Source organism: Armigeres subalbatus, chromosome 3 (genome assembly GCF_024139115.2).
Source record: "Armigeres subalbatus isolate Guangzhou_Male chromosome 3, GZ_Asu_2, whole genome shotgun sequence".
Lineage (NCBI taxonomy): Eukaryota > Metazoa > Arthropoda > Insecta > Diptera > Culicidae > Armigeres > Armigeres subalbatus.
Genome location: NC_085141.1, coordinates 185743616 through 185768049, shown reverse-complemented (window position 1 = coordinate 185768049; position 24434 = coordinate 185743616). Strand labels below are relative to the sequence as shown.

Below are 24434 nucleotides of genomic sequence, written 5' to 3'. Positions count from 1 at the left end.
ATGATCATGACTAAAGATTCGCATCCTGTCTTAAAATCGATTACTAATTATTGGGGCAATTAATCAACATGCGGTTTCCGTTGGGTGAAAGCTGTTGAGTATTCCTTCTAGCTATGTAGGTTTTCTTTTAACCTGCGCCTAATGGGGAAGCGTCATTAACAGTACAATGAAAAAATAAATTTCCCCATACTAATTTGCATGTAAACTTGAAACGGCTTGTGCTAAATCAGTTTTCATCCAAATGAGCTCAAATTTTCAGAGGACACTCAGAACATGATAAAGAATCAGATAAGCACTGTGGAGTAAAATCGATTTTTTAAACCACCCTAAACTTATACCGAAATGTATGACATCTAAAAATATATAACAGAATCACAATGAAGATAATTTACTGCAGGCAAAAGTTTTTTTTAAATCGAATCCAATGTACCGTGCGGGACCGAAATCCGTACAGCACCGAAATCCGTCCACCTCATGAGATATCAATAAATTAAAGGAGGTTAAAGGTAATTAAGGTAGAAATAATTAATTTGAATTTTTGCACAGCGCTGTCATTTTTTTGTAAACTGATTTATAATTATAGAAAAAAACAAATACATAAAAAAGTGAAATATTTTGAAATAAATAGATGTACAAATGGAGTAGTATAGTGTTTAGTGTTAGAAAAAAGTTACATGAAGATTCTGTGATTGATGTGTAGTGTATGGAAGAGAAAAATTTGAAGCACATAGAGGAATTTGTGATATGTTGGGCCCTTGATCTTTATCCAATCAACGCGCGCAGTGGTCAGTTGCTCCAGACGTGGCTAATTAATAAAGGATTTGTACTGACACTTTTGGTTATATGTTCTAATTCGAGGAAAGCTGATTTGACGTGACGGTTAATTCAAGACTGGAGATCCTAAATGCGTTGGAGTTTGATAAGTATAATTATTATATGTTTTATTCAATATTTGGTGTACATTTACCAGGTAGGTTCAGTTTGCCTACATTTATTATAGAAGCTATACGAACTTTGTCAAGAGCGTCACGTATCCAAAATCAATCCAAATTCCCGTCAAAAACTGTATCCTGTTTTATTGTCTCAGTCCATTCTTTGTCTTGTTTAAGGTCGGCTTTCCCGAGGAACCCATATTTGTTTGAGCCTATGACTATCTGGCCGGGGTTCTGCCAAAACGCATCAAGCGGTTTTTTAACTGACTTGTAATATTTTATTCGTAAAACTTGAACGGAAATCATTTGATGTCAATTCATATGTACGTTTCTTGTGGGATATCCTAAGTTATGAGGTTGGGATATCCGATACGATTTATGATCGCTTAAATCTGATAAGCGAAAAATTGAGCAGAAAAATCGGTAATTTTTCGTTGGCGCTTGGTGTGCTTTGGCTGAACCCCGACCATCTCAGAAATCAAAAACAAAAACCGAAAAAGTGCTGCACGTGCTGACTGGCCTGAAAGGGTGGGACTTGAACCCGCACTATTCCATTAAGAACACGGACGTATTACCAATTATACAACAGCTGCCCTTGCGAGAAAGCTGTCCCATAACCAGCTAATAACGGTGGCATATGAGTCAATTCCCCGTATCCATCGAATCCTACTTTAGCAATATTTCATATCTTTTCTCTCTACCCAACTATGTGTATCGAAATTGAACAACAGTCGATCGCGTTTGAATCACAAACATGTGCTTCTGCCTGTCGTATTGAGGCGGGTTTGCTTCTGCTACGACAATAGAGGCTTGTTTGTAGCCGTTTGATCATTTATTCATCCACTTAAAATTCATTTGTTGATCAAAATCATAATCATATCAGGGGGGAAGGGGAATTTAATTTCTTTTTGCTCTTTTTTCGTTTCAGAGTGCGAGCAAAGGCGCTTAAGCCTAGGCTATTAGCCAGGGCAAGGCTAATACCTTCGCTCCATCCGAGGAAAATCATCGGCAAGGATAATGGAGTGACATAAATTTCTTAGCAAAGTCACTCCCAACGTATTTCCACAAATTTTCTATCATTTGCCTATAATGATACTCCTAAACCACATACCCTACCCACCATCCAATTCCTTGACATCTATGAGGGCGTCGGTGAGTCGCTGGCCTCTCGTTAAGTAGATGTCATATCATCATTTCCTTCCCTTTCCTAGTAACGGAGAAGATGGGCGTGGCCGGCAATGATAGCTTTCATGTTTTATCATTTTGGACCCCCAATTGGATTTCCATTGAATCCCAAATGGAAATCCATAAGCAATTGGGGTAAGAAAGGTAAAGAATATACATGACAACTATCAGTATGCAATCTACGAAATACTCCGTTACAACGCAACGCAACGCAACGCAACGCAAATTAAGGTAGAAATAATTAATCTTATCCTGTTCAGATACTTGACAGTAAGCTTTTAGGGCATAGAATTGGAAAGAAGGCTTTGAAATTAAAACAACAAAAATCAAAAACAAATCTCCACCCACCAAACGCGGAGTTTGTGCCGCCATTTTGTTTTCGGGTAGAGCATAATTTCACCAAAAGTAATTGTGGTTTAATCGCTAAATGCAAATCATTACATAAGATAAGCGGAATACAAATCGAAGGGATCGCTTCTCAAGGTGCGTATCGAACTATTTACAGTGGTAGTTTAGTCAATCAGACTGTTTCAATTTAAATATTTAGTTAAGAAATAGCTGTACGGATTTTGATCCTTTGATTCGAAATCCGTCCACGGTGGACGGATTTCGAGTCAGGAGTAGTTGATTTAATTCATTATTTTCTCATGTTTTTCGTAGTTTTTAATGAGTAAATGTGAAACACTTTAAAAGTAAAAGCCTTCATGCGCCTGTGTCAATGACAAACGTTTTATTTACATTCGATTCCTATTTTCTAATGGCTTTTTCATATACTAAGGTGCTTGTACGGATTTCGATGCCCCACGGTATTAGAGGTTTTGTCCAACAAAAAGGCAAGACAAGAAAAATCGTACATTTGAGAACTTCAATAGCAGTTGCAGCCTCAATGTTATATTCCATCGAACAAAAGCAGATCAATTTTAGATTCGGATGTGAAAAAGGCTCTAATTTTGAAGTCATATATGTTGAAATCTTTCAGTTTTAGCAAGAGACAAGTGGACAAATTTGAGTACTAACTAGAAGTCGTTTGATCTTAGGGTTCTTTCACAAATTACGTAACGCTATATTTGATGATGTTGCTCCTTCTTCCTCTTGTAACACGTTTTGTGTGGAAGGTTTATTTTTTTGTGTGAATCGTAACGCTTTGCTTGACCCCCTCCCTCCCCCTACAGCGTTTCGTAATTTGTGAAAGGTCCCTTTGCTATACGGAGTAGCAACTACACATGATATAATTAGAAAGCCGTTTCATTACAGCATCTACAAAGTTAGTCACACAAAAATGCAATCGAAACGGATGGCACCGAAGTTCTTTGTGCCATGGAATGACCTTCCTTCATTAAAATAGATGGCTGATGGTACATACCCAGATTCAGATATTTTTTGTGAACGCTCTCGTACGGTGTCCATTCGATGTTTTTGAATCTCTGCCTATCTCGGACATGGTCGTTCTCAAGTTGTTCGTTCGGGTTCCTGCGGAGACAAGTAGGAAGAAAAGAAGGAAAAATATGAAAATTTGAACAATAAATTTCATTCGCACAGAGTGGTGCCCTTCCCGGTCAAGAGAGGTGAGCATCCGCCTCTATTGAACGACCGAACGGTTCCGTCAAGCTAGGGAAATGGAAATTTTACTGCTCATCCCCAGCCCATTCCCAAGTGGTTTTGGTGACAAAAGGGTGTGCACGGTTCAGTTTGGATACCATTTCTGTTTCGAACAGTTTAAGCACTAAACTACAATTATTAGATGCCCTTTTTTCTACCGTCGCAAGTAAGATATTGGTAGAAGAATATTTTCGAAACTGTGTGGATTATCAGTTTATTTTATGGTTACAAACTGCTGTCAGAGAAGTTCTGCCACAATATTATGACAGAAACATTAACACAGATAATGATTAAATAAATAAAAACCTAAAAAGTGTCCACGTTACATTTCCTTTGAGAACAGTTCACTCATCGAAATATGTTTAGAAACAAACCACTGGAAAAATCGTACTTGATGAAATTTCAGCGTTACCACGCTATATTGCTCCGCTGAGCCATGTAGGAACGTTTCAATTATTTCGGGGTGGTCCTTTTGTATCCACCAGCCTTTATTGCCAAACGACTGAACCCCGAGTTCGGTGCCGGCTCACGCAAACTGTTAAAAGGGTGACATTTAAAGATTGGAGCTCGTTTTCGGGTAAATTATACGAGAGGGGTCCCCTTTTTCCCAGTTATTTTCGGCAGAATCCGCTTTGATGAAAGCTTTGTGGCTTTGAGCGAGCTGACATTTTCTCGAACGACCCCCTCCCATCGTGGAAGAGGCACATGCCAGCGCCCAGCTGAGCTGTGGTAGGAACTTAACTTTCGTTCATTCGTAATAGCTTTCGGTACAGGAAAAGTGGTTGGTCCACTTTGGTTGTGCAACCAGGCGTTCTGTGGTAATGTTTCATCGATTAAGATCTGTTGAAGTACCGGAAGGGGTGCGATAATGCGACCATATTTTAAACCCAGTGACACAAATATGCATTTATCTGAGGAGCTTCTTTATTCTGTTTTTGATGATAAAACTTGACTGTTTTACATTCCAAATAATATTTCGTAATACTGATAGAATTTGAGTAGGTTATCTCGCAATGAAAGGTTCAACTATGATCTCGCAAAATGGGAGCTAGCCTGCATTGAATCTTGGTTTGGAAAATATTTTCGGCTTCCCCGGGGAATCAGTATACGTATCACATGAGCATGAGCATGATTTACCGCCCACAGTTGATATTGTAATTATGTACACAGAAAACCAACAGATGATGTTTGGGAGTAACGTCACCTTCAATGTGTAAGAACTGATGATCCAAGTTTAAGCAATACCAGCGCTGGCTGTGTCCGAATGCGGGTCAATCAAAGAATAGGCAAGAAAATGTTAACGTGATACTCGCTTTGATGGAAGCCGACCAATGAATCATTTGCACTACCATAGGAAAGCGGGCTCTCCAGTAGCCTTGCGAGCAAAGGCGTAGGATTCCCAATCCGGAGATGGCGAGCTCGATTCTCCATGGGCATAGTGTACCCGAGCAGGAGAAATTACCCCAATAATACCTCATTCTGTTATTGATACCATAATGTGTTATGAACTAGCCTTGCATAAGAGGTATATCAAAATTAATATGCAAAATACTTTAGACGTAACATGCTTAAGTATTTCAATACCAAACGAATAATAATTTGTGATGCGTCTGGTATTGAAATAGGATATCTGTTCTGGTGTAACAGCCGGGGTACGATTTTCAACAGATCCAGTCAATTTATTTGTTTCGCTGATGACATGGACATTGTCGGCCGAACATTTGCACAGGTGACATAAATGTACATCCACCTGAAACGTGAAGCAACAAAAGTTGGACTGGTGGGGAATGCATTGTAGACAAAGTATGTACATGTTTGTGGGCGGAACCGAGCGCGACAAGGCTTGCTTGGGAAACAGTGCAATGTTATGATAGACGGGGATACCTTCGAGCCGGTCGAAGAATTCGTCTACCTTGGATCCTTGCTAACGGCTGACGATAATGTTAGTCGTGAAATACATTGGCACATCATCTGTGGAAGTCTGGACTACTATAGTATATGGGCTCCAGCACCAGCTCCCTGTTTTCATAGAAATAACGTACAGCGCCATCTACAAAACCAGTTGTCTTTGGAACATACACTGGCCGGCATAATAAAGTGCCCACTTGCCGTTTTTCATACAAAATGGTCAACTTTGGAGCTCTAGATCTTGGGTTCCCGTGAACCGATTTGGCTGAAAATTTTACCAGAGCTCAGATATAACTTGAATTTTAACATATCTATGTTTCGAGCATATTGACTCACAGGGTTAAAATTATTGCAGTAATACCAACGTGAATTTTTGGCAAAAATTGTTTTTCAAATACCTCGAAAACTACATCTCTAAGTGTACAGGTATATATAGCAAACTTTTTTGTATTGGCAAAATACGCGTTTTTGCTGAATATGTCATCAGTCTACAACCTATAGAATTCAAGATATTTAAAAAATAAATTTTTGCCAAAAAATTCACTTTGGTAATACCGCAATAATTTTTAACCCTGTGAGTCAATATGCTCGAAACATAGATATGTTAAAATTCAAGTTATATCTGAGCTCTGGTAAAATTTTCAGCCAAATCGGTTCACGGGAACCCGAGATCTAGAGCTCCAAAGTTGACCATTTTGTATGAAAAACGGCAAGTGGGCACTTTATTATGCCGGCCAAAGTCCAAAATGTCTAAACAAACAACTTTGTAAATGTATGTTTTGCTCTAAGTTGTGTCTATCAAAAGATAAAACTCATTTAAATAAGCTTTAATTTATCTAGATTAAAATAGAATCAACATGATGCTTTGAATCACCCACGATAGTGTAGTGAGGACTCGAAAACTCTAGAACGTATGCAGACCCAAGTAACATGGTTTGTTGTATGTATGTATGTATGTATTGTATACATCTTTCGAACATTTAGTATGTTACATTTTGGTCTGAAAAACTGCTTTGATTACTTTCACACGACCCAAACAGCGCAAAATTTATCGATATTTTCAACATCGTTCAGTCGCAACCTTGTTTTTGATTGCACATTCACAAGACTAAAATGATGAGCACCATTTTGATAATATTAATAAACATATAAAAACTGAATAAATAAATCAAATTTCTTTCGAAGTCTCGGTCGAAACATTATATGCGGCTCATGTTTTATTGGCTAACTTTTCATTTTACTTCTCCTAAATCCATGCGCCATTGATTGAAGAAAAATATAACTATGCCAAACCAAAGCATAATTTTGAAATTGATATGTGAACAAATTTTCAAATCTGCAAAAGAAAAACATTATGGCGAGTTGTAGATAAACAACAGGGTCGATGAAGAACGTTCATAACATTGATCTTAAAAGATGTTGAAATTACGGTAAACTTGTATCATATTCTGACGAAACAAATGTCAAAAAATGAACATGTTATGACCCTGTTCGTAAAATCTTCCTGTAGACATGTTTTATGTTGTGAAAATGTAAAACGAAACATCTCAAAAAACCAAACAAATGTCAAAAATCGACATGTTGTCAGCAAGTTGTGAGAATGTAGTATGAAACTTCTTCTCTGATCAAATTGCTGTATGTTTTTCAAAAACCGTATCATAGCTTTTCTTGAACATAACGTGCTTTGTATTTCATTTTCCCGACCTTTATTCAACATTATTATTAGATATTCGTTCATAATGATGTTTTCGGTGTTACTTGGGGAGAGTGCTAGAGATTTTGTCCAATAAAAACAGTGATCTACCCCAGTGTACGACGTGAATCATAATGAGATCACGTAGTTACCGAGAAGGAGCGTAAAACATATTATTATTTATTTATTCAGATAAAGGCTGAAGTGTCCTGTGCGGTGTATAAGAGTCTTCTCCATTCGGCCCGGTTGATGGCTACACGACGCCAACCACGCAGTCGGATCGTTGTCGAGCACCATTTTCACCGGGTTACTGTTCTCCCAGCAGCTCATGCAACTCGTGGTTCATTCGCCTCCTCCACGTACCGTCCGCCATCTGCACCCCACCATAGATGGTACGCAGCACTTTCCTTTCGAAAACTCCAAGTACGCGTTGGCCCTCCACGTCCAGGTCTCGTGTCCGTAGAGGACTATCGGTATAATGAGCGTTTTGAAGATTGTCAGTTTGGTAAGGCGGCGAACTCTATTTGATCGAAGCATCTTGCGGAGTCCAAAGTACGTACGATTTCCAGCCACTATGCGTCTCCGAATTTCTCTGCTGGTATCGTTTTCGACAGTTACCAGTGAGCCCAAGTACACAAATTCTTCTACCACATCGATTTCGTCTCCAACGATGCAAACTCGCGGTGGGTGGCTCACATTGTCTTCTCTTGAACCTCTTCCTATCATGTACTTCGTCTTCGACGTGTTGATGACTAGTCCGATCCGCTTAGCTTCCCTCTTCAGTCTGATGTAGGCTTCCTCCATCTTCTCAAAGTCACGTGCCATAATATCTATGTCGTTGGCGAAGCCAAATAGCTGGACGGACTTATTGAAAATTGTACCACTCGTGTTAATCCCTGCTCTTCGTATTACCTTTTCCAAACTGATGTTGAATAGCAGACACGAAAGACCATCACCTTGCCGTAACCCTCTGCGGGTTTCGAAGGGACTCGAGAATGCCTCTGAAATTCGAACTACGTACATCACCCGATTCATCGTCGCTTTTATCAACCGTGTCAGTTTATCCGGAAGTCCGTGTTCGTGCATTAGCTGCCATAGCTGGTCCCGATCGATTGTATCATATGCTGCTTTGAAGTCGATGAATAGATTATCTGTGGGCACGTTGTATTCGCGACACTTCTGCAGTACTTGGCGAATTGCGAACACCTGGTCTGTGGTAGAGCGTTCGCCCATAAGACCTGCCTGGTACTGCCTCACGAACTCCCTTGCAATTGGTGCTAGTCGACGGCATACAATTTGGGCGAGTACCTTGTAAGCGGCGTTCAGCAATGTGATTGCGCGGTAGTTGCTACAATCCAGCTTATCGCCCTTTTTGTAGATGGGACACACGACACCTTAAATCCACTCCTGCGGCAAAACTTCCTCCTCCCAAATCTTGGTAATGACCCAGTGCAGGCTCTAGCCAGTGCCTCAGCACCGTGTTTAAATAGCTCTCCTGGTAGTTTGTCAACCCCAGGGGCTTTGTTGTTCTTCAGCCGGCCAATCTCCTCCTGGGTTTCCTGTAGATCCGGAGCCGGTAAAATTATGTCCTAAGCGCGTTCTCCCAGGTCTATTACCATAACGCCATCTTCGTCTGCCACATCGCCATTCAGGTGTTCTTCGTAGTACTGCCACCACCTTTGGATCACCTCACACTCGTTCGTAAGAAGGTTCCCGTTTATGTCCTTACACATATCAGGCTGTGGTACGTGGCCTTTACGTGAACGTTCAACTTCTCATAGAACTTTCGTGTGTTATTAGCGCGGTACAGTTGCTCCGTCTCTTCACGGTCTCGATCTTCCTGCTGGCGCTTTTTTCTGTTCTTGCTCGTCTGTTCCGCGCTCGTTTATATCGTGCCTCGTTCGCCTTTGTGCGGTGTTGCAGCAATCTCGCCCATGCAGCATTCTTCTCTTCCACTAATTGCTCACATTCGCCGTCATACCAGTCGTTTCTCCGATCCGCGCCGTGCCAAGTGCAGCGGTTGCGTTGCTACCGACGGCGGAATATCTCTCCAGCCATCTTCAAGAGACGCTGCGCCAGGCTGCTCTTCCGTTGGGAGTGCCACTTCCAACTGCTGCGCGTAGTCTTGGGCTGGTCTACCGTCTTGTAACCGCCCAATGTTAAGTCGCGGCGGACGACTCCGACGCGTGTTGTACACCGTCGAGAGTTTTGAGCGCAGACATACTGCAACGAGGTAGTGGTCGGATTCAATATTCGCACTGCGGTAGGTGCGTACGTTCGTGATGTCGGAGAAGAATTTACTGTCGATTAGAACGTGGTCGATTTGGTTTTCCGTTACTTGATTAGGTGATTTCCATGTGGCCTTGTGTATATTCTTCCGGGGGAAGAAAGTGCCCACTACCATTCCGTGGGAGGCTGCAAAGTTTATGCATCGTTGGCCGTTGTCGTTCGATACGGTATGCAGACTATCCGGTCCGATGACCGGTCTATACATTTCCTCCCTTGCTACCTGAGCGTTCATGTCACCGATGACGATTTTGACGTCCCGCAGTGGGCATCCATCGTATGTCTGCTCCAGCTGTGCATAGAACACTTCTTTCTCGTCGTCGGGTCTCCCTTCGTGTGGGCAGTGCACGTTGATGATGCTATAGTTGAAGAAACGGCCTTTTATCCTCAGCTTGCACATCCTTGCGTTGATTGGCTGCCACCCTATCACGCGTTGGCGCATCTTTCCCAGCACTATGAAGCCGGTTCCCAGCTCGTTGGTGGCGTCACAGCTTTGGTAGAATGTAGCCGCTCGATGCCCGCTTTTCCACACTTTCTGTCCTGTCCAGCAGATTTCCTGCAGCGCTACGACGTCAAAGTTGCGGGGATGTAATTCATCATAGAATATCCCGTCGCAACCTGCGAAGCCTAACGACTTGCAGTTCCATGTTCCAAGCTTCCAATCGTGATCCTTTATTCGTCGCCTAGGTCGTTGCCGATTGTATCGAGTCGTATTATACTTATTCTATGTCGTTCAAAATGGTTGTTTTTAGAGGCGGCTTATTGGGCCTGCGAAAACCTCCTGTCTCGTCGAAGGGCCGTCGTGTCAGGGCTGTTTAGCGTCCCACCTAACACCAGTACTTGGGCTTGTGCGCTTTGAGCGGCACACGGTCGCTTTGGCGGGGCCTACTTGCGGATAAATGCAGCTTTTTATAGAGGTTTAACAGGGCCCACTGTCAAACCCCACCACATCCTAGGCAGGTGCCACCACTCGCAGATGGCCTGGGGAGGGATCGTCATGCCCAATTCGAATAATGTTATATTTATTTTTCAAGTCTTATTCTCTACACTAAGTACAGTGCTTGTTTTGGTCGTCGTGAAAATGATAAAGTATCTCTCGGGGCCCTCCTTAGCCGTGCGGTAAGATGCGCGGCTACAAAGCAAGCCCATGCTGAGGGTGGCTGGGTTCGATTCCCGGTGCCGGTCTAGACAATTTTCGGATTGGAAATTGTCTCGACTTCCTTGGGCATAAAAGTATCATCGTGTTAGCCTCATGATATACGAATGCAGAAATGGTAACTTGGCTTAGAAACCTCGCAGTTAATAACTGTGGAAGTGCTAATTGAACACTAAGCTGCGAGGCGGCTATGTCCCAGTGGGGGATGCAATGCCAATGAAGAAGAAGAAGAAGAATCTATTTGGTGTTCGGTGGCTCATGCGCATGTATTGCACTTTGTTCCGGTCGAAGCAAGCGCGATCTTCAATAGTTTGCAGTAGCCATCGAGCCAATCGATGATTACTCGATTAGTCGTATTTCGGTAAGCAAGCAAAACGGTCGCGTCCGAGATATTTTGTTCTGATCTGTAGGCTTCGGAGATTGAGTCAATTATTACGCGTTTTTATTTGATTTTAATAAAATTCCCTCCCTTAGATCGCATCACTCACCAAAGAGAATCCAGGTAAAATATCCTATGCAACTAACGCAATATCACATTCCTAGACAATCGAGAAGATGCAGAGGTGTTCTCGGTCTCCAGTAGCAACGAGAGTCGAACCAACAATCCTTATTTTTCTATATGACCGTAAGGTCGCGCCGGGGCCGTTATCGACTTAAAATACGTGAGCTTCTACGTGTACATGATTCTCTGTGCAATTTTACAAGTTCTAGTCACGGTGTAGCAACTACGAATTGTACGGTCATAATGCTCATGCTCAGATACCTGCGGTACATAATTCGTACCAGGTGGCCTCACAATTGGATCTCAAATTTTGAGCACCATCATCGTTGTCGCCAGCAGAGACTAGTATCAACTACAATTCAAGAATGGAAGACGGTCTGGGTTGGGAAAAGAAATCTGTAAACAAGCATTAGGTTGAAATCCAGCTGAACGAAACATCAGAGTCAAATCCAGAACACCACAGATGTTCATGGTGGCGTAGACTCCGTAAAGACATCATACACTTAAATTCTTCTTGACGATCCGAATAGTGTATGAAATTCTTCTCCATTTCTGATGTATTTCGATTTTAAAATGATCTCCTAGCACTTCTGAACACGTTGTTGCACAAAAAAGGTAAAACTGCAATCTATTGTCGATTGTAATACAAATAAATCGCGTTTCTCATCACGTTCTGTCCAGCTTTGTATTATTTCTCCGCCTGCATATGTATCCACTAGGGGAGTACATTGCAGACCACTCTGTTTGGACCATTTTATTGGTTCAAAACTATATCATTTTAACTTTTAATTTTCAGTACAAACAAACCGTGCTCTCTTTCAATACATTAGTAAGTTTTTAGGAACAAGTGGTAATTTATTAAAATTTTAAATTTTCAACGTATGCATCCAGCAATCAAAAAATAGGCAAAATCAAAATTTCAAAATGCCAATTAAAATCATTTAGCATGACTTGTTTCAAAACAAAATATGTATTATTAGTCTTTTAAATCTAATTATAACTTCCGATGGTAGAGTAGATCGTCATGGCCAGTTCTTCCCTCCCCATACCATAGAATCACATGAAAAATAAAAACATTTCACCAACAAAACCGCTGAATACCTACCCGGTGCGGATAAAGTTGGACCAGTAGATCATGACCGCTTCCGACAGCGCTAGCTCGGATTTCGTGTAGTTTCTGGTGAAGTGGTTGAAACCCCCGACCAGCGGTGCCCCGAACAGATACGGCAGATCCTCTCCATGGATGCAGCCTTGTCGCTGTGAAAAAAGAGAGATGAAACAGACAATACATGAAGAGCGGCGTGACTAAAAAATAGCGCTCGAGTAGAATTCAGCAATGCGATGACAAACATAGTTTTATATTTCCCAACTGTCCCACCACCACCACGAATAAATAGATGAGTTGTTTCATTTTCGGTCGCCGGATTCAAACATTCACAGATTTTCAGTGCCTGTCATGGGCCAACTAGTGGACGTTGTTGTTGGTCTGTGGCAGAAAAAATCGCTCACCACCCCCGCACAAACCGGACATGTCAACAGAGTGATACAGGACAAACATTTTGCGATAGCAACGGGAACAGGCTGTTAAACAGGAAAATATGCTATCGCGTTTGCAATTCCAAAACGAGCAAAAATATCAAAATTGTTCTCTGAATATGTCAGCTTCGATTTGGTTCCGATCTACCCCGGGTGAATGAAATCCGATTAGAGCACAAATCTCCACTGACATGTTGCTGTTAGATTGACCCCAGTGGGTGTTTGTTTATCGCGCATTCGAAATGATTCGTTCGGTGATTTGCAAGTTCTGCTAACAAAAACACGACAGATGGAATTTATTGGGTGAAACGTGTTTTTGGAGCAATGCTTTGTCCAACCTTTTTTTGTCGATACTGCCGCTCTCGAAAATAACTACATTTATCGAGAGCATACTAAATCCTAGCTTACAAAATTATTCTACAGCTCCATTATCCAAAATTCAATTTCACCTTGAACTTTTTTCACTGCATAGAAATGGAAGCAAAAACCATTTCGGCTTGTAACCCATTTTTCGTACCCATCCACCAGGCACAAAACTGTTTTCGAGTGCATATGATGTAGTGACCGAAAGTATCGATACATTGCAAATAAAATTGCCAGTATACCTGCTTGTGTACCTAATTTTACAGATGTCGGAAGCTTTGTGGGGTTATGTGGCGGGACCACCATCATCATCAACTCGTTAGACTGAATCAAGAAAAGTGTTTACTCCAAAATAAATAATTGATAGAGTAAAATATTTATTTTTGGAAGTTTTTCAAACAGTTTTTCAAAGCGGAATGGATCGTGCTACAATCATCTGTTCACGAATACTACGACTGAAATAGAAAGCATGTCATAATGAATGAGGGTGTAAGTGACATTTTCGTCAAATTTGAGTTGACTACAGCGAAAAATGCTTTGGTTTCAGAGCATTGTAGCAATATGTTGATATAGTTTGTACGTTATTTGTCAAAAATGTGAAAATTCACAGAAAATTTACACAAACACAAGATACACAAACAAAAACAATCCTTTTTCTATTACCGTAACGTAATCCAGTAAGCTATTTTTCGGCTGCTTCCATTAGTGTTAGGGGAACTAGGTTTAAAATGCGCCAGTCAGCTAATACGAGCCATTGCATTTTCTGGGTTAATAGGCTAAATTAAGTTACAAAACAGATAGCAGCTGACGCCTAATCATGTTTTTAGATCAACAAATTAAAAATAATAGTCAAGACATCTATAATAAAAAAAATTAAAATAAATTTGGTTTTTTCTGCCTTTTGATAAAATTTAAGCTTCCGTTCCCTTAAGGATTTACCACTAGATAAAAACATTTTTTCAACAATCTTTGCACATGTCTGGAAAAACAAATTAGTAAATATTATGCCAAGTTACTAAAAAGTTAACCTTACCACATTTTTCATAGAAAAACACACATTTTATTAAAACATCTGCATGCAGGATAAAACGCGCCTATTTTATGTGCTTGACTATTAGAGTGGGGCGTCATGGTCATTTTTTCAAATCAATGGTTTTTCGAAACCACTCTGGGTCCTGAACAACTGTGCAGAATTTGGGACCGATTGGTTGCTTCCTCGCTTTCCGCATCGCGTTTGAAGTTGTATGGAAATTAGTATGGGAGAACGTATATTTTTGCATTTCTACTACTAGAGGTTTCAGTTCATCGTAAACCAAGTGGCACATTACGTTAAAGTATAACCCAAAGTATGCCGAAAAACTTTGCTGAAGAAGGCACGTTGCTGGAACGTCCACGAAAAAAGTTATAATGCTTCGAAGATTGAGTGTTCAAACCATATGCAAAAAAATCGTTTATTCTGCCAGCACTGCCGAACTACGTAGACCAATAATTTAACTGAGTGTTATTTCAAAATAATTAATCTTATAGGGCTTTAGAGCTAATGGGAGCTATCCGGAATCATTTCACAAAGAAAAAAAAATCGACAAGAAGGAAGATGGGTTTTGCCCTTCGATAACCATAGGTCGTCCGGTAGTGCTGGCAGAAACATTGATTTCTTGCATATGGTTTGAACAATAAATTTTCGAAACGTAATAACATTTTTTGTAGACCTTCCAGCTACGTATCTTCTTCGGCAAAGTCTTTCGGCATCTTCCAGACTATATGCTAACGTATTGAGTCACGTGATTGATGATAAAATGAAGCCGCTAATAGCAAAAATGTAAAAAAGTACGTTTTCTCATACTAATCTCCATGCAAATTTAAAACGCGATGCGGCATGCGAGGTCGCAACCAATCGAGCCCATATTTTGCACAGTTGATTGGGGTCCCAAAACGATTCAGAAAAACCTTGATCTCACTTGATCGGACGAAGTTTGCGTTTTTCCATACAACTGCGCCCCACTCTATTGACTATGGATGTCATAGTTTGAGAAGGGCGTGTGCCAATAATAATTTATTTTTAAATAATTATCAATCAAAAAGTAAAAAAGTGAGAATTGAAAAGTGAGAAAATAAAAGTGAAAAGTGATGAGTGAGAAGTTATGAGCGATGAGAAGTGAGAAGTGAGAAACAACAAGTGAGAAGTAGGAATTGAGAATTCCACTAAAAAGCCCTTAATAGTTTTATAATCACTCGTGAATTGTAAACTGAGATTTGGGATATGAGAACTGAGGAGTGAAATGGGAGAAGCGAGAAAAAAGAAGAGAAGTGAGAAGCGATGGGCATGCAGTAAGAAGTGCGAAATAAGATGTGATCAATGAAAAGTGAGAAGCAAGTAGTAGAAGGTGAGAAGCAATAAGCGAGATACTTTGTGTCAGAAATGAGCAGTAAAAAGCATGAAAAGGAATATGACAATTGATAAATGGGATGTGAGAAGTGAGAAACGAGAAGTGAGAGGTGCAAGGTACAAGGAGTTAAATTGCAGAATAGAGAGAAAAAATCGAGAGGAGAGGCGAAGAGAGAGAAGTAAATAGTGTGGATACTACTCAGAATAGAGTTTTTTTTCAGCATACATTTTTGGGCATCCAAGAAATCCCTGTAGTAAGGGCTAAAGATCTACAAGCGTAGAATAAGTCAGCGATAGAGACTCTCGGTCATCCAAGAAATCAGTGGAGTAAAGTCCTCAGATTTACACGCGTAACTAAAGATCCATCGGACTGTTTCAGTTATGGCACACGTCCTTTTGGATATGTAGAATAGAATGAGCCATCGTAAGAGATTCTGAATCTTTCAAACAATTCCTGGAGTTAGGCCTTTAGATCTACACGCGACACTAAAGGTGTATTGGACTGTTTCAAATGTGGCACATGCCCTTTTGGATGTGTAGAATAGAATAAGTCAGCGATAGAGGCTCTCGGTCATCCAAGAAATCAGTGGAGTAAGGTCCTCAGATCTACACGCGTAACTAAAGATCAATCGGACTGTTTTAAATTTGGTACATACCCTTTTGGATGTGTAGAATAGAATAAGTCAACGGAAATCCCTGGAGTTAGGTCCTCATATCTACACGCGTATCTAAAATTCAATCGGACTGTTTAAGTAATGGCACAAGTCCTTTTGGATGGATAGGATAGAATGAGCCATCGTAAGAGATTCTGGGTCATTCAAGAAACCCCGGGAGTCAGGCCTTTAGATCTACACGCGTCATTTTAAGATTTATCGAACTATTTTAAATGTGGTACATGCCCTTTTGGATGTGTAAAATAGAATAAGTCAGCGGCAGAGGTTCTTGATCATCCAAGAAATCCCTTGAGATTGGCACACAGGTCTGCACGAGTAACCGAAGATAAATCGATCGATTTTAAATGTGGTACATGCTCATTTTTAATTAAAGAATATGATGTATCTACGGCCTATGTTGTTGCTTATCCAAGACATACCTAGAGCAAGGCCTTAGGATCTACTACAAAGAATTGCCCTTTGTGGTGCATAGGCACAGGGCATGTATCATATTTGAAATAATCTAATTGTTCTATGGTTACTTATGTAGATCTAAAGGCCTTATTCCAGAGATTTCTTGGTTGACCAAAAACCTATGTTGGGAGTGCGTTCTATTCTATGTATCATAAAGGGCATGTGTCAGTTTTGGAACAATCCATTTGATATATAGTTACGCATGAAGACTTGAGGGCTTATTCCAGGAATATCTTGGACGACCAAGAACCTATGCTTGCATCGCGTTATATTCTATGCATCACAAAGGGCATGTACCATATTTGAATCAATCCAATTGATCACGGATACAAATTTCATCCATTTGCTTCAAAAATATACATGTTTATTTCCAAAATGGTAATATGTTTGAATCAAACATATTTATTTTTAAAACCAAATTAAATCGCTGTTGGTTTTATACATTCACTAGTGGGCAGCCCCTCGCTCGCTCTTGCAAAAGTAAACAAACACTCGAGTTCGGATCGGATCCGATCGGAAGCAGCAGAGGAGTAGAAGCAAGAGTAGAAGCAGATGTTTTCTTGCTTCCAAATTAATGATAAGGATGTTTTTCAGGTACAGAAAGGTAAGTAAATGAAATATGAACGTTTGGAATTGTGAAACTTGGTAGTCAAATGCTACCAGAATATGAAAATTGGTAGAATTGATATCAAAATATTATGAGTGGTCGAACCAAAACAATAATATCCATGTTTGCTTCAAACATTTAGCTGGTTGAAACAACTTGAAACGCACATTTGATTCAAAAAAAGTTTTCGTTCGCTTCTAATGCAACAATATGTTTGATCCAAACATATTTATTTTTGATGCCAGGACAAACTGAATTTATGTTTGGATTTACCTAGAATATGTTTGTTCTTAACGTAGTTTTTTTCTGCGTGATCTATGGTTACACATGTAGATCGGAAGGCCTTATTCCAGGGATTTCTTAGGTGACCAAGAACCCATACTGTAAGCACATTATATTCTATGCATCACAAAGGGCATACCCGAAACAATCCAAATAATCTTTGGTTACGCATGTAGACCTTAGGCCAACAATTTCTTGGACGACCAAGAACTCATGCTTGGAACGCTTTATATTCTATGCATCACACAGGACATGTTCCAAATTTGAAACAATCCAATTTATCTATGGTTACGCATGTAGATCTAGTGGCCTTATTTCAGGGATTTCTTAGATGGCCAAGAACATATTATGTGAACACATTCTATCCTATGCATCACAAAGAGCATGCTACATATTGCTCCATATTGCTCCATATTTGAAACAATCCAAGTAACCTTTGGTTACGCATGTAGACTTAAGGCCTTATTCCAGAAATTTCTTGGTGTGTGTGTGTGTTATTACAATCTAACTCCCACTGTCTGGCAGTGGCATTATGGGTAGAATATTCGTGCAACCATTTAATTAATAAAATTGCGAGAATCTTAGACCCGGGAGCTAGAAGGTGATATCTCTATTGTAACTTCATTAGCCCGTTTCAAGAACGCATGCTTTCCGAAGCTTTTGTTGTGTACAATAAGCCCCGCATGATTACACCCACATATCACAAGGATATATGAAGTGCATTCACACTTCCTGGATCAAAAAAGAATACTTTTGATCCTGGCCTTGATACAAATATTATATTAATATATCATCATTGACCTGACTTACCAATTTTTATTACCTTTTATCAATTTACTTACGTGTTGTTCTAAGGAAAACCATTTATCATTTATCATTAGAACTTATATAATTACATATTTATTAGTTTTATTTGCTTTAATTCTACGCTCCTATTCTTCTAACTCTGATTCAGATTCTTCTTCACTCGCTTCAGTTTTATAAATCTCCTCCGCTTTTCTCTTCAATTTATTTTTATCTTTTGCTAACTCTATCCATTCTTCTTCTCCTACCCAAGGTAACTTTGCCTTATCTTCTTGGAGCGATTCTTTCCAAGTTTTTGCAGGTCTTCCTCTTTTCTTTTCAATAAATTTCACCTTTTCTGCCATTTTTAACGGATGACCTGGATTCCTTCTTTGTATATGTCCCCAGTAACTTATTCGCATTACTCTTACTTTTTTCACAGCAGTTTTACCATCCAAAATGGTTGAAATTCTAAACCTGCCTTTTGGGGCTTCCCTAGAGTATATTAGCATTTCCTTTAGAATCTGACTTTCATACCTTGCCACCGATCTTCTATTACTCTTTACCAATGATGCAGCTTTGAGACCATACGTAATTGCTGGTGAAATTACCGTTTTGTACATTAGCTTAGTTAACGACCAAGGAGGTTTGTACTTTTTTAAATATTCTATAATTAGTTTCGAACCTCCGATTGCCTGTTTGCATCTCTTTCTCGTAGTTTGCAGTCGATCTAATGTTTCAGAGAGAAAAGTTCCTAAATATCTCAATAATTTTACTACTTCATACTGCTCTCCATCTATTTCAACATTATTTGGGATGTTTCTGTCGCTCTGCGGTTCTCTTATTAATATTTTACTTTTATCTGCGTTAATCACAAGCCCTACCTTTCTCAACTCGTTTTTCAAACGCTTTATAAATATTTCAATATCTTCTAGATTATCGGCTATCATCAACATATCATCTGCGAAAGCTAACACAATGGGAAGTTTCTTATTATTCATCTCGAGTAGGTTTAACTTCTTCATTTTTCTTTACTTCCATTAAAACTTTTAAATAATTAATGTGAATATATATGGCGACATTTGATACCTTTGCTTTTGTTTACTTTTTGTGTACTTATTCCTTCCCATAGAATGCTAGCCTTTTCCGCATTTATTGCTTGACACACTCTATTAACTATATGTTTTGGTACTGTTAATTCAATTAATATTTTCCTAACAGATTTAATGTCCACACAATCAAAAGCTTTTAATGTCCAATGAACCAACAATCAGTGTCTTGCCTGTGTTCCAATATGCTTCAATGTATCGCCTTGCACAAAACATATGATCATCTGTAGATCTATTTTCCGTGAAAGCCGCCTGATGCAAACTGGGCTCTCCTGCATACTCTTTTAGTCTACCTAAAAGCCATTTCGTATAAACTCTGTATCCCATATTTGTTAACGAAATTCTCCTGTAATCATTTGTGACTGACGCCTTACTTTTCGGAATCTGATCGGAATCTGAAGCGAATCTCTCAATTGCTGTGGAATTTTATTGGTAATCCATGCTTCCTTGATTATCCTATGCAGTTCGTTGATCGTGTCTTCATCTGCGTATTTGATGAACTCATTTCTCACTTTATCTTCTCCTGCAGCTTTCCCGTTAGCCAAGCAATTAATTATTCCGCGAATTTCTTCTTTTGTGGGAGCAGGGGTGAGTTCGTCATCATCCTCTTCAATGGTCATCGGTTCTCCTTCTGATGTTCTCAACTCCTGTATCCAGTTTTCATAGGTATAATTGACCTAGCTGCTTTTTCCTTCTCACATATTTTCTAAGAAATCGGTTCGATCGATTTATTCGCTCCCCTACTTCGTAGTCCTTAAGATTGTTATAGAAATCAAATATCTCCTTCTCGTTGTGTTCCTTTACTTTGCTTTGGTATTCTTGCCTTTTAATGTTTACGTTTTCTCTATACCATTCTACATCTATTCCTCTCTCCTTCGCTAATCTTAACTTTTTCCTAGCTGCTGACAATGCTCTTAACGCCATTTTACGCTTTGGGGTTAATGTGTTTACGGCGGTTTTTAAGGTCTCATTTGCACAGTGGGTTAATTTTCTCGTCAATTCCTCGTACGCTGATTCAATTTCCGTTGATTTTTCATCTTTTGATTCCCATTCTCGTAATTTTTTGTGATACTGTTTCATTGCTTCCTTCTGTTGCAACGTATGAGCTGGTAAATGCCTTCCTTTTAATTTTCTCTGTCGGTCTTTCTGCCTTACTATTCTCCCGAGCTCTACTAGTATCCTCTTGTGATCTGTTTGCACCGTAGTCCATTTTGCATCAATATTAATCACGTTCAAGATTGTATCAGCTGATAATACAACGTGATCTATCTGTGAGGATCGATGGCCGTTACTCCATGTAGTTAGCAACGAATCGTTGAAACGCAATGAAACTATGTCCATTAAATGTATTCGTAGGAACATCTTTAGATAATCCCCACTCTCATTTGCTACGTCATGTCCTATGAATTCTCCAAGCCTGTCAATTTCGTCGAATTCTATGTCGTTTCTACCAATTTGCGAGTTGAAGTCTCCAATCACTATCAATGCTTGTTTCTTAGGGTTACCTTTCACATACGCTCCCAAATTCGCATAGAATGAATTGTTTTTATCATTAGGTGCATGCACATTTACCACCAGAAGACTTTCTGTATCTCCTTCTATGAAAACCTGAGCTGACATAATATTTTTTTCGACGTGTCCAACATCTCGCACTATCCATTTTGATACCCTCTGCCTCAGAATTGCTAGCCCTCGAGATTGATTAGATGTGCTCCTGTCTGATATGATCCAGTCGTAATTGCTTGTTGTCACGCTTTGACCAATAATGTTCACTTCTTGCAATACCGCCAAATCGATATTCCCTCGCATTAATTCTGAATCAATCTCCTCTCTTTTAACTGATTGGCAACATCCTCGAACATTCAAAGAGACTATTCTGATGTTTTGATGACTATCTCTCACATTATCTGAATTAGAAGGTTCCTAGTTGTGCACGTACAAACAATTAATTATTATTCTAGAATATTCACTATTTGCTATCCTTACCTTTTTCTTTGATTTTTGCTTTTTACAGATTATTTCAATACTGTCTATTTGTAATTCCCCAAATATACTTGTCTCGAACAATTTTATTGAATCCATTTTATTGGTGAACTGTGATGGCTTAACTGATTTAGCGCTTCCACCAATTGTGTATAGTAGCACTTCCACATTATACATTTCTGCAATGGCTGTCCACACAGCATTATCTGGTGATACCACCTCATTGTTTGATGGTAGTCCTAGATATTTCTTTATATCCTCCCACAACGCTATTGGCAGTTCTTCAAATGCTTCTGAATCGGGCATAATTTTACTCAGTTGATGACTAACCGCCCATAAATAACTGTGCCTTCCATTCATCATGCTCCTTACTTTGATTCGACACTGGGCTGCAGTAACCCAATAACATCCAAATGGTTTCTCAATAATTGTCACTTCCGGTTCTAAAATAGTTGCTTTGGGCGTCGTAATAGTCTTCTCAATATCCTTATCCACCACCGCTCTATTAGTGATGGCTTCGCTTACGGTCGATTGACAAATGTTAGTTGTAGTTTCCTTGCTTGTGTTCGAACCTTCCTTCCGCTCCTCATCAATTCCTCCATCTTCTTCCATTCGATATTTGCCTCCATTTTCGAAATATCCGACTAGTTGTTCGATTCCGTCACCATCCTGCCGTTCTATTAACATGCTGTCGTAATGATTGCAGCCATTGTAATACAGCTCTATCGTTCGATCCTCTCTGCCCATACCACCGGTAAATAGTATGGCGTTATATAACGGGTTGTGGATCCGGATGTTGCACTGGAACGTTTTTGTAATTGCCAGTATTGTTTCTGTTCCTGCCCATGTTCCATCTTTCGCCAATTCTTGTACGTAATTCCTTATTATTTCTTCCGCCTGGTTGCTTTCGCCTCCTGCCTTCATTTCGAAGTTTGCTGGTGGCATTTCAGCCAGAATTGCATTTTGATACTCGTTGACGTGACACGCAATAAAACATGCCACCTGTTTACGCAAACCATCTGCCATGTTTTTAAACTCTCTATCAAAATGTCGCCAGCCTAAATCATCATCACATTTCAATTGATATTCACAATTTTATCCAGTCAAATAATTACCTGTTATTTGCTGCACAACCGCATAAAAAAGACAATTTCCATCTCCTGGTATATTTACAACATCCTTGAGGCCTTTTTGCCATACTGGCTTTTGTATAATGTTTAACATTTTAGCATCGCTCATAATTTATTCGCATATAGACGAGAGTACTGTTTGAAAAAAAAGAAAAATAACACTTCGAGTAGAAGTCCTAACCATGCAAGCTTACAACGCATATCTGAATTTTTCGATCATGTCCAGTGTTTGAAGTTTCTTTCATAAAGCCATTTTTTTTCTCTCTCTCAATTAGATGTTGGAATGGATGTGGAGTTAATTCACATAACATTTCAACGCCAGTGCTAAATGTTTCTTAAAAGTATTGGATACATATACATTTTTATATATTTGTTTTACTTACATCTTGACAGTCATAGATTAAAAATTCAGAATATACACCAGAACATAATATGGCAACCCTACTCCATCATTCAACGTCTGTTTCTTCGTTTTATTTACCGTTATATGAAAACCACTCATTCATTCATCCGTCTTTTAATCTCAATTGATTCTACATTCTCTTATCCTACACTCCACTTTTTCTTCCTAACCACTACGATTCACAGCTTTCATACAACATTCATCGTCACAACTACTCTTACAGACCAGCGCGCAGGTTAAACGGAATCCACCCAACGTATACGTATGCGTACATAATAAAAAAAATCAGACGCCACAGTAGTGCTATGTATTGTCGCTGTTTACAAACTATTTCTATGCAAACAACTTGTTTTTAGTCAGAAATTAACCTGTTTCTGCTCGAACCTAGTGCGCCTCAAACGATCTAAGTTTCTACAAATTAACATCAGCCAGCTGCAATGGCATATCCTAATACGATATGGTAGTAGTACCAGTGAACGAAAATTATGTAAATTATGTAAATCAGGTTCTCAAAATCAACTCTGTTCCATCCATATAACATAGAGGAGTCGAAATGGTTTTAAAACTATGTGCAGTTAATTCGCTGAATGTTTCCTTAGCGGATTGCAGAAAAAAAAACTTACTAGCTTTGGCTGGAACATGGATCCGAAACCAATTGCAATCCCATTCAACTGACCTGCCGGTCTAATTGAACTAATATGTGTGTAAGGGGACAGCACCTAACGAACGGTGTCTCCACACACACGCCCAACCGAGATTATGTGTGTGTGGGAACTAAAATATTTATGCCAAACAACACTCAGCACTCAACTCGTGTCCTCAGACTGAGAGCTTTAGACCAGTGGTGCCAGGACTGTAAGATTTATAATTAGTACACATTCATTAATATATGTTTTATTAGGTATAATTAAAATAGAGCAATCATCAAACCTTACGGCTTAGAGAAAAAGTAAAAACTAAGCAATCGTGGACAAGGGTAATTCCTTTATCTTTTGAACAAACTGTGATGGAAATATTTGCTATCATCTTAATGGAACGAACTCACCGGTTGTTTGTCAGTTCCTCATTCTGGTAAGAAAACTCGTGTATGATACTTGTTCGTTTCTTTCGTTGTTTTAAGTCTACAAGTCAATCATATGATGTCTTCCGTGGCACTACGCTATATATAGCATCTTCGAACACAATTGCCCTTAGCAGCAATATTTTTCACACAATCACTTTATTATTATTACTATTTTTTTTCTCGGTAGTTTTTAACTGTCTTCCCCATACCCAGTACTATTTGTTTTTTTTTTTAATTCTCGCAGATCAGCTTGGAACACCCGCAAGTAATTCAAATGCAACTAATTCAAATGAGGCCATATTAATTGGCAACCTTGCATTTCACTCACAACAGAAAACTAAATTGGCACTCAATCAAAAGAATGGCTGAAAGTTTCGGAAACCACGCGAGGAAAGTCCGAT

At 39.5% G+C, this 24434-nt stretch overlaps 1 protein-coding gene across 2 annotated transcripts in view; it reads right to left on the bottom strand.

Moving 5' to 3' along the window:
- The window catches only part of LOC134226648 (neuroligin-4, Y-linked), a 322634-nt gene that overhangs the window by 103529 nt on the left and 194671 nt on the right, over positions 1-24434 (bottom strand). For both annotated transcript variants that reach the window (XM_062707545.1, XM_062707546.1), the window contains exons 9-10: positions 12367-12518; positions 3481-3587 (exon numbers count right to left, since the gene is read on the bottom strand). In XM_062707545.1, coding sequence (XP_062563529.1) covers positions 3481-3587; positions 12367-12518 — 259 coding nt within the window. The remainder of the gene's footprint in view (positions 1-3480; positions 3588-12366; positions 12519-24434) is intronic.